The 12,034-nt window shown below is 36.8% G+C and overlaps 1 protein-coding gene across 1 annotated transcript in view; it reads left to right on the top strand.

The window, feature by feature from the left end:
• LOC123540119 (G-protein coupled receptor GRL101-like) overlaps window positions 1-12,034 on the top strand; it is a 329,156-nt gene that overhangs the window by 296,997 nt on the left and 20,125 nt on the right. Inside the window, exons 21-24 of the mRNA XM_053526350.1 lie at window positions 753-824; window positions 2,500-2,571; window positions 6,977-7,175; window positions 7,600-8,256. Coding sequence (XP_053382325.1) covers window positions 753-824; window positions 2,500-2,571; window positions 6,977-7,175; window positions 7,600-8,256 — 1,000 coding nt within the window. The remainder of the gene's footprint in view (window positions 1-752; window positions 825-2,499; window positions 2,572-6,976; window positions 7,176-7,599; window positions 8,257-12,034) is intronic.

The following is a 12,034-nucleotide window of genomic DNA, read 5'->3' as shown; positions in this document are numbered from 1 at the left end:
TATGTACGGCTCCTTTAATAAGTCTCCCGACTAACTAAGAAACAAGATGAAAGATGCATTACTGCATCAGCGAATACCGACAGGACACAAAACTCACCTAGAAAACGTTTCCCTAGTCGTTACATGATCTTGAAAACCAATGATTTTCAAAAGCATCAACTTAATGCCAATTCAAACACAATGTCTCACTATATCTTTCAGTTGTTTCTACAAGATAATGATCAGTTTAATTACCATGTGTTTCTTTGGCTTCCATTTCCGCCCGCTTTACACGTTACAATTTATTTAAAAGTATCTCATACGAAGTTAAAAGCACATCATATTAGCACATATCAGATTGATATCATGTTATATTACCGCATATACAGTTGAAAACACCGCACAAAAAGAAGTTCGGATACAATGTTAAAGTCACGGTATATGAAGTTTGACAGCACCACATAAATTATACAGCTGAAATAATTACAGTCATGTAAAGATTAAAAGGACCGAAAATGTAAATGAAAGCACTCCATATACACAGCTGAAGTTAAATCATCTCAAATACAGACGGAAATACCCCATAAACAATGTAAAACACTTTAGATACATGTGCAATCACTATGTATGTATGTAGAAGATATAAGCACGACATTAAATGCTTTGTTAACGTCAGAAGACAGCTACGACGTTGCATAGTATGTGAAAAGAGTAAAGTTTCATTTTCAGAGATTTGCATTAAATGTAAAACCACGTTACTTTTATATTTTTAGGGATTTGTCCCACAACCATATTACTAGAGTGAAGACTAACGTTTTCCACGGACTGAAGTTTCTTTCGTTCTTGTAAGTCGGTGTTTTATGTCCTTTTTGTGATCGGCCTGTGTCCGTCGTATATAGTAATATACGCTTTTATTCTGAAGTGCTGCTGGAATAAATGGAAACCCGATACAACAGTTATAACACAAACTTTATTACGTAAAATAATGCAAATAACATGATCAGTTTGCCATTTGCTGATCTTTGTACTTTGCATATATATCAAAAATATCACAGACTTTTATATAATACGGTAGCGTATATTTATGTCTGTATGAAGTATTGATTTAATAAAGTCGAAATTGTATTAGATTTTCTATACTCGAAAGTTTCATTCCCATTATGAAAACTTTCTTGAGATACAAATTTATCAGTTCAGTGTATCAAAAGATTTAGCTAACGCTGTCTTTTTCATCTTATTTTGTTAGAATACACTTACGGTTATATCAGTTTGAACATGTAGAATTATGTCATGCAGTGCTTTGAATATTATACCACTTTGTTGCAGCCAACCACAAGTAACTAAAAGAACATTTATCCAGATCTGTTACGTGTAAGACCCATTATTTTCAGTCAATGATTATGTAGAGCATACACTCGCCCCGGATAAAGGAACTACGACCTCACGGAGAGCATATACTCGGCCGGGATAAATGACTCACGACCTCACGGAGAACTCGGATAAATGACTCACGACCTCACGGAAAACTCGGATAAATGACTCACGACCTCACGGAGAACATTCAATCGCCCAGGATAAATAACCCACGACCTCATGGAGAACACACTCGTCCGTGATAAATGACCCACGACCTCATGGAGTACATACACTTTCCTTGGATAAATGACCCACGATGAGCTTACACACGCCTTGGAAAAGGACCATCGATCTCACGGAGAACATGCTCTCGCCGGGATAAATGACCTCGACCCCACAGAGAACATTCACTCGCCCGGAATAAATAACCCACGATCTCACAGAGAATATACATTCACCCTGGATAAATGACACACGACCTCACGGAGAACATACACTCGCCCGGGATTAAGTACCAACCACCTCGCGGATCGGAGAACATACACTCGCCCGGGATAAAAGACCTACCACCTCGCGGAGAACATACACTAGCCCTGTATAATGGATCCACGACCTCGAGAAGAACATACAATGTACACTCGCCCATTATTAAGGACCAAGGACCTCACGGAAATCATACATTCACCAGATATAAATGACCCACGATCTCACGGAGAACATACACTTATCCGGTATAAATGACCCACGACCTCACGGAGAACATACACTCGCCCGGAATAAAGGACCCTCGGCCTCACGGAGACCATACACTCGCCCGTTATAAAGGACCCACGACCTCATGGAGAACATGCATACGCCAGGGATAAAGGACGCAATACCTCCTGATCGGAAGTCCTGTGCACTGTTTCGCTAAACGCGACATATGTCAGCAGGTAGCGCACACGACTACCATTTAAGAGGTCTTGATTCCGATTTTGGTGCATGACTATCTATTCTGTCATTTTTAATTAATGACGGACGAAAGCATGTTTTAAGTCAGCCTGTAACAAAATAGAAAGTCAGAACAAGCTAGTAGTGGTACAACAGAACATTGATTATTTTTTACCACCGTTACATAACAATATAGTGATTAACCCATAACAAAAATACCTCTTTTTGTTTCAGAGATATCTCGAACAATGTTATCGAGGTTATGGAGGACAATGTCTTTGAAGGGCTACAGACTTTGGATTATTTGTATGTTAGCTCTTACATAACAAGTCTAAGTAACTATCACTCGTGTCTTACATAACAAGTCTAAGTAATGATCACTAGTGCCTTACATAACAAGTCTAAATAACGATCACTCGTGTCTTACATAACAAGTTTAAATATCGATCACTCGTGTCTTACATAACAAGTCTAAATATCGATCACTCGTGTCTTACATAACAAGTCTAAGTATTGATCACTAGTGTCTTACATAACAAGTCTAAGTATCGACCACTAGTGTCGTGCATAACAAGCCTAAGTAATGATCACTCGTGTCTTACATAACAAGCCTAAGTAACAATCACTTGTGTCTTAACATAACAAACCTAAGTAACGATCACTCGTGTCTTACAAACAATCACTCGTGTCTTACATAACAAGCCTAAGTAACGATCACTAGTGTCTTACATAACAAGCCTAAGTAACAATCACTTGTGTCTTAACATAACAAGCCTAAGTAACGATCACTCGTGTCTTACAAACAATCACTCGTGTCTTACATAACAAGCCTAAGTAACAATCAATTGTGTCATAACAAGCGTCAGTAACAATCTCTCGCGTCATAGATAACAAGCCTAAGTAACAATCTCTCGCGTCATCCATAACAAGCCTAAGTAACAATCTCTCGCGTCATACAAAACAAGCCTAAGTAACAATCAATTGTGTCATAACAAGCGTCAGTAACAATCTCTCGCGTCATAGATAACAAGCCTAAGTAACAATATCTCGCGTTATAGATAACAAGCCTAAGTAACAATCTCTCGCGTCATCCATAAAAAGCCTAAGTAACAATCTCTCGCGTCATACAAAACAAGCCTAAGTAACAATCTCTCGTGTCATCCATAACAAGCCTAAGTAACAATCTCTCGCGTCATCCATAACAAGCCTAAGTAACAATTTCATACATAACAAGCCTAAGTAACAGTCAATTGTGTCATAACAAGCGTCAGTAACAATCTCTCGCGTCATAGATAACAAGCCTAAGTAACAATCTCTCGCGTCATCCATAACAAGCCTAAGTAACAATCTCTCGCGTCATACAAAACAAGCCTAAGTAACAATCAATTGTGTCATAACAAGCGTCAGTAACAATCTCTCGCGTCATAGATAACAAGCCTAAGTAACAATCTCTCGCGTCATCCATAACAAGCCTAAGTAACAATCAATTGTGTCATAACAAGCGTCAGTAACAATCTCTCGCGTCATAGATAACAAGCCTCAGTAACAATCTCTCGCGTCATACAAAACAAGCCTAAGTAACAATCAATTGTGTCATAACAAGCGTCACTAACAATCTCTCGCGTCATAGATAACAAGCCTAAGTAACAATCTCTCGCGTCATCCATAACAAGCCTAAGTAACAATCTCTCGCGTCATACAAAACAAGCCTAAGTAACAATCAATTGTGTCATAACAAGCGTCAGTAACAATCTCTCGCGTCATAGATAACAAACCTAAGTAACAATCTCTCGCGTCATCCATAACAAGCCTAAGTAACAATCTCTCGCGTCATACAAAACAAGCCTAAGTAACAATCAATTGTGTCATAACAAGCGTCAGTAACAATCTCTCGCGTCATAGATAACAAGCCTAAGTAACAATCTCTCGCGTCATCCATAACAAGCCTAAGTAACAATCTCTCGCATCATATAAAACAAGCCTAAGTAACAATCTCTCGCGTCATCCATAACAAGCGTCAGTAACAATCTCTCGCGTCATAGATAACAAGCTTAAGTAACAATATCTCGCGTCATACAAAACAAGCCTAAGTAACAATCAATTGTGTCATAACAAGCGTCAGTAACAATCTCTCGCGTCATAGATAACAAGCCTAAGTAACAATCTCTCGCGTCATACATAACAAGCCTAAGTAACAATCTCTCGCGTCATACAAAACAAGCCTAAGTAACAATCAATTGTGTCATAACAAGCGTCAGTAACAATCTCTCGCGTCATAGATAACAAGCCTAAGTAACAGTCTCTCGCGTCATCCATAACAAGCCTAAGTAACAATCTCTCGCGTCATACAAAACAAGCCTAAGTAACAATCTCTTGCGTCATACAAAACAAGCCTAAGTAACAATTTCATACATAACAAGCCTAAGTAACAGTCAGTTGTGTCATGTGAGGGCTAAGTTACATTCACTGAGACACTCATGAACATAAATACTGCTTTTGTAATTCAGCCATTGCAAACGACGATACTCAGTCCTGTTTCTGATTTAAAAGGTTTTGTAAATTGACCTGAATTAGCTCATGTATAAACATTTACTCAGTTTGTGTACAAAGCTTCTTCAAAAGTTCTCTGTAACAGATTTTATTTCAATCTGAAGATGAAAATCTTATTTATGCTGATTTACTTTTACACAAAATGGAGAAATAGTGAATACCTTTGTTAATTCGGAAAACATTTGTGTAACTTTTGCAAAGAGATCCGTGACAATCTGACTAAAGTTCTCGAGCTTCCTAAAAGTTAGATCTGATGACAATCTGACTAAAGTTCTCAATCCTCCTAAAAGTTAGATCTGAAGGCAACCTATCTGTATAATCGGATTTCCAATATTGATATTTTTGTTTCCACCAATCTATTTTTATTTGGACCAATCAGACGACTCGTTTCAACAACGTTTGGCTAAAAAGGACTGGACTCAGATTTTGGTTAAAATAATTTTTCTTTAGAATAAAAGTTTCGTCATATTAGGAACATAACATCATTAAAATTTGTTTCTAAACTATCCTAAAAAATGTGAAATCAAGAAAAAATCAGGCCCGAGTCGAAAATCGAAGCCCGGCAATAAGTATTTTCCTGCGTACTTTACCAATACGCTACAGGAGAACACGTAAGTATCCCTTACAAACGCTTTTCAGTTTTAAATGGAAAAATAGAAAAAACAAGTAACTCTCGTGTGTTTATATAAACTTACTTATAAGAATTATAAACCCGTACGTGATAATCACATATCGAAAACTGGTATAGATTTTTCTAAACTTCTACTTTCACTTTCAAAATGTTGAAAGTAAGGCTTTGATTGGTGAAGGAGTGTCTCAATAGCCTGTAATCAGATCCAAGGAGCTTAGTACTTATTGGAGATGATTTTAATCAGACTAGATTTGATGACAGCCCATTCAAATTCATCTTTCTGTATAATCGGATTTCCGATATTGATATTTTTATTTCCACTAATTTATTTTTATTTGAACCAATCAGACGACTCGTTTCCATAAGTGTTTGGCTAAAAGCTGGACTCAGATTTTGGCTACAATACTTTATTTTAGAATAAAAGTTTCGTCATATTATGAACATAAGAACATGAGATTTTGTTTCTAAACTATCTTTAAAAATGTGAAATCAAGAAAAAATCACGCCCGATTCGAGAGTCGAACCCGGGCCGCCGCGTTAATAAATATTTTTCTGCGTACTTGACCAGTACACCACAGATTAATACGTTCTTACCGCGGGTTAAATATAAAGCTTTATAATTAAAGCAGTTTACCTCCGGTACCCCTTACAAACACTTTTCAATTTTGAATTGAAAAAATATAATAAAAACAACTAATTCTCACGTGTTTCTATAAGCTTTCTTATTAGAATTATAAATCCCTTACCTGATAATTACATATCGAAAACTGGAATCCCAGGTTAATTTTTTAAACTTTTACGTTCACTTTCAAAATGTTGAAAGCAATGCACTGACTGGTGAACGTGAGTCTCAATAGCCTGTTCTAATCCAATGACGGTAGCATAAAGAGGAGATGATTCTAATCAGATTGCTAATTCTCACGTGTTTCTATAAGCTTTCTTATTAGAATTATAAACATGTACGTATTAATCACATATCGAAAACTGGAATCCCAGGTTAAATATAGATTTTTTTGACTTCTACTTTCACTTTCAAAGTGTTGAAAGCAAGGCTCTGATTTGTGAACGTGAGTCTCAATAGCCTGTCCTCAGATCCAATGCGTAGCATAAATAGGAAATGATTTTAATCAGATTGAGGTCCGTGCAAATTTACATTGTTCTAATTACTTTAATCGAATGCCGTTTTTATATGTAAATCGTTTGCAATAAATGTTTAGTAGCAACCCCAAGGTTGATGCTGTAAATTAAAACACATCCTTCTGTGCATGACAGTTTACAAGCTTTTTAGAAAGTTGTGCAAAGATCATAGTGATGATAATTTTGACAGAAAACGCATCAGTCATTTCGCTATACAATTTAATGCTAATTGTTAACTTGTCGTCAAGTTACATTATCATAATACATTCGTTTAGTGTACTTTTTAAAATGATGCCTGAATGAACGCAATGCATGCAATCTTTTCTTTAAACACAAAAGATAATTAATACATGTATCCTTTCTCTCAGAAAAAATATGACCGATTCACTTCAGAATTACTGATGAATTCCGATTTTGCTGTGCTGCGAAGATTACAGGTGAATGTTTACCAGAACCTGATGAGTTCTCATCTTGCACAGACCTCATGTCAAACTTTGTTTTGCGTGTCAGTATATGGATTCTTGGTCTAACTGCATTCTGGGGAAATATTATAGTCGTTGTCTGGAGGACCCGTGATCTTAGAAATGGAAAGGTAAAAATAAGAGACATATTTTTTATTGGGATGGCATGTCTTTTTGATTTTGTTTAGACTTCTAAATTGCCCGCTCGCTTAGCTCAGTAGGGAGAGCGTTGGTCTACGGATCGCGGGGCCGCGAGTTCGATCCCCGGGCGGGACGTATGTTCTCGTATGGGGAAGTCGGCAGTTACTTGCGGAGAACAGGTTTGTACTAGTACAGAATCCAGGAATACTGGCTAAGTTAACTGCCCGCCGTTACATGACTGAAATACTGTTGAAAAACGTCGTTAAACCCAAAACAAACACACTTACCATAAATTGCCAAAATTTTTCGACAAGAAAATTTATAATTATTGGTTCCGTATTTAAAACTTGAAATGATCGTGTATCTATTTCTCACCGTTATATTATAAATTTTAGAAAAATATCTTCTTTTCAGGTCCACTCGTTTCTCATTACAAATCTTGCCATAGGTGATTTTTTGATGGGTGTCTACATGCTGATAATAGCCGTGGTGGATACTTACTACCGGGGGAAATACATTCTCTACGACAGATTTTGGCGAGAAAGTGAATTATGCAGATTTGCTGGTTTTATATCAACATTCTCTAGCGAATTGTCCGTGCTAACTCTTACCGTAATCACTCTTGACAGGCTTATATGTATCATATTCCCACTTCATTTAAAAAGACTAAAGCTGAAAGACGCTTTCTATGTAATGTTATTTGTATGGGCTCTTGTGTTAGCTATATCAGCTGTTCCCTTGGCTGGAATTGACTATTTCGGAAATTTTTATGGTCGCTCTGGCGTGTGTCTGGCTTTCCACATCACCAACTCGAAGCCAAAAGGCTGGGAGTACTCCGTGGCAGTGTTTCTCGTGTTGAACTTTTTATCATTTCTGGTGATATTTTTCTCATATCTGCGCATGTTTTTCGTTGCTAAGCAGACACGAAGTGCAGTAAGAAAGATCCAAGACAAAAATGATAGCGCAATGGCACGAAGAATGACAATGATAGTAGCAACTGATTTCTTCTGCTGGGTGCCAATTATACTTCTAGGCTTTGCCTCATTGGGAGGAGCAGAAATTCCTACAGAGGTAAAAACATTTTTAACAGTAGCTATTATATACAATCAAGTTGTAAATAGAATATGAAATGCCGTAAAGAATATAAAGACAGTCCCTTTCTTTTTCGAAATGGAAACAGTAAAGGAGAAAATACATTTTATTCAGAAACACATACACTGAATTCAAAGCAGGTAAATTCAGTCCTTAATAGCTTGCCTTAGCATAAATAAAAGTGATAAGCTATTGTAAACACCCTGCATCTGTTGAACGTTGCAAGCAGTTTTAGCCCCATCTTGATGAAACTGTTCACCGTAAAAATCTCGGGACGAGTTTAAAAAAGCTTGGGTCAAAAACAAACTTGTTAACTCTCCAGAGGCAACGTTTACCACTTGGTATTTATGGAACTTTATCAGATTTTTTTTACGGATTCTAAAACCAGTAAGATATTCCTCAAATTCTAGGTTATCATGTCAAGTCATAGAGAAACCAAGTTAACACTAGAGAGACTACAGTTTCTACCTGATCTTCATCAGAATTTGTCTTATAAAAGATATATAAAGTTCGAAACTGAACGGTATAAAGTAAAAACGTAGGTTGCCAGGTGAAATCATTGTTACTTCTCTGTGAAAATAATTAAATCTAGGTCAGGTTAAAACCTGGAGACCTCTAGGGTAAAAATCTAGGATAATAGATCAAATCATAGGAAAACACTCACATTGAAGTCATACTTTCTAACTGATCGTTGTGGTCGGAATGTTTCTCTGGATGTAAACTGGTCTAAAATAATTTGTCGGTCATCTTGGGTCAAAACCTAGGAAGTACAACAAGTCATGGGGAAAAAACTTGTTAAAAATTGATTTCATTTTTTGGTTTAAACATATTTTATTTCCCTATATTTGCATTTTAAATAATAAGTTACATACATAAATTTTGGACTGAACTGGAAGCCAGAGGCTTATTGAAGTCCTCTCTACGTGTGCGAAATCTGGTCTTAAAACATTAGGGTAAGGTTGAATCCAAATACTGGAAAACTCTGCTAAATCACAGACAACCCTCTTATACCTGGTCTGTATGAAACCTGGTCTGAATATTTGTCTAAATAAAATCTAGGTCAAATTTGAAACTTGGTCAAGAGGGGGTCAAAAAGTAAGTCACTATGTCAGATCATCGTAAGAATCGTGCAACGCTTAAGAGCTGACGTACACTTTTGTGATACTCGAAGCATGATCTTTTTTTCACTTGTGCACTTGGAGAACGTGTTGTAATTCATGTAGTTACCCGCGGCAGGCGAAACTCATATTCGGATGAGGAATACCGAATACCCGGTAAAGTGTTGATGCCGTTAATTTTAAATGTAAGATACATTCCTATCCCTACAAACGTCATATAATCTAAATGACAGCAGTAAACTATGAACGCATTCGAGTAAGAATTTCATTTTACTTCTGTGCAAATCAAAATTTCTCTATTTCATTTATTTCTATCTCTCTTTTTACGTTGCAAATCCATAAATAACGTTAGCGATACTTTGATGATTTGCAAAAAGTCCCAATGTGGTTAATACACGTATAAACGCACTAAAAGTCGCATTCAATTTTTATATTTACATTTTTACGGCAGCTTGCTACAAAAATAAGTGATTTACGTATAATGTATGAGTATCAGAAAATCAAAATAGATTTCAGGATATCAATCTTTCCAATTTCTAACTAGAACAATCCAAAAACGGCCACGTTAATTTGTAATTTGCCATCCGATGAAAAAAACAGTTCCTGGCTTTTATTTTAAAAATCGTTAAATCCAGTGAAAATCAGACAGTCGTATCGAGTTTTAATCTTTACCAGCAGAAGGATAAATTTAAACTGCAATTTAAAGTTTGTTTTGAAATTTTGGCGTTAAATTTTGAAAGAATCTTCAGAATGCGTGTGTAATCTCTCGGAAAGGGCCGTCCTTGATATCTATACATCAATGTTGTTTATACGAAAACAAATGCTTTATAGCTCGACTATATGAAGAAAATTGGAGACCTATCCTACTCGACCCGGCGTCGCCGTCTTTCCGCGCCCCCACCTTGGTTAAAGTTTTAATGTACTTTCTCTTTTTTCTTCTTATCTCTTTTTTCCCTTGATGAGTTTGCTTCAAGCTTAAACTAGTCCTCATCATCACCCAAATCATCTGGCATAAGGGCAATAACTATCATACCAGTATTTTATGTATCATCCCCCCTTTTTACTTAGAAGTTCAGGTAAAGGTTTTGGTGCACTTTCACTCTATGTCAGTTACATGTATAACTAAATAGATCTGATGCAGATTTTAAATAGTTATTCCTCATCATCATCCATATCAGATGACACAAGGTCCATAACTAGCCAGATCCCGTCATGGGTTTCAGAGTTATGACCCCTGAAAGAGCCAAAATATGCTATTTTGGCTTGTGAACACGATAGAGACCACATTTTGCAATCAACTTTTATCAAACACGGTTCCTTTCGAAAATTTGCCAGATCCCGTCTTGGGTTCTAGACTTATGGACCCTTAGGGGGCCAAAATGTTTGGCCCTACTTTCTTGTTTTTTTAAAATACAACTATAAGATTTGGATGACATGTACAGGTTTGCATGCCGATCTTTCAACTGTCTTTCAGTGACCATGAATATGACCTACTGACCTACTTTCTTGTTTTTTAAGCCTTGAAATTTAGATGACCTGTACAGTTTTGCATGCCGATCTTAAACCTGTCTTTTAGTGACCATGAATGTGACCTACTGACCTACTTTCTTGTTTTTTAAGATACAACCTTGAAAATCGGTTGACATGTACAGTTTTGCACACCAATCTTAAAACTGACTTTCAGTGACCATCAATTTGACCTACTTACCTACTTTCTTGTTTTTAAGCTGCAGCAAAACGATTTGGAATACCTGTAATATATTTTTACAGATTTCAAAAGTAATCTTTACCTTGACCCACCCTTTTTTTAAAGCTTAAGCTAGGAAATTTGTTCAAGCAAACAACTCTACTCAGGTGATCAATGTAGGACAATCATTGCCCTCTTGTATACTTATTTAATGTTTTGATACACTTCTCTTTCCCTGTTATTACTAAATACATTTAACATAGTCTTAAGCTATTGTCCAATATCTTCAACCACATTGGAGTAATTAAACACTTCAGTGACAGCTCCAGCTTCCTCACATGTGCCCAGTCCTGCATCAGATAGTCGAGCGCGCTGTCTCCTATGACAGTTCTTGTTTCTTTCCTTACAAAATGTACGTTGACTATAAATATGTTGTCATACACTAATTATTTTCATCCGTTTATTTGAAATGGAACATAATATCAACGTGTACATTTCATATCAGGTGTGTTACCAATGACACCATATTAATGAATGACGTGTCGTCAAAAGTAAATTAACGGCTATAATTTATCATCTTATAACTTATAAGCAAAAATGAATATGCAACAAAAAGATTATTAGCTTTGCATATTTCTCCGCAGTATCTCCCTCCCTTCAGAACTCATATATTTCTCCACAGTATCTCCCTCCCTTCAGAACTCATATTTCTCCGCAGTATCTCCCTCCCTTCAGAACTCATATTTCTCCGCAGTATCTCCCTCCTTTCAGAACTCATATTTCTCCACAGTATCTCCCTTCCTTCGGAACTCATATTTCTCCGCAGTATCTCCCTCCCTTCGGAACTCATATTTCTCCGCAGTATCTCCCTCCCTTCGGAACTCATATTTCTCCGCAGTATCTCCCTCCCTTCAGAACTCATATTTCTCCGCAGTATCTCCCTCCCTTCAGA

The sequence above is a fragment of the Mercenaria mercenaria genome, chromosome 16 (genome assembly GCF_021730395.1).
Source record: "Mercenaria mercenaria strain notata chromosome 16, MADL_Memer_1, whole genome shotgun sequence".
NCBI classification, from domain to species: Eukaryota; Metazoa; Mollusca; class Bivalvia; order Venerida; family Veneridae; genus Mercenaria; species Mercenaria mercenaria.
This window is presented reverse-complemented; position numbering and strand designations above follow the sequence as displayed.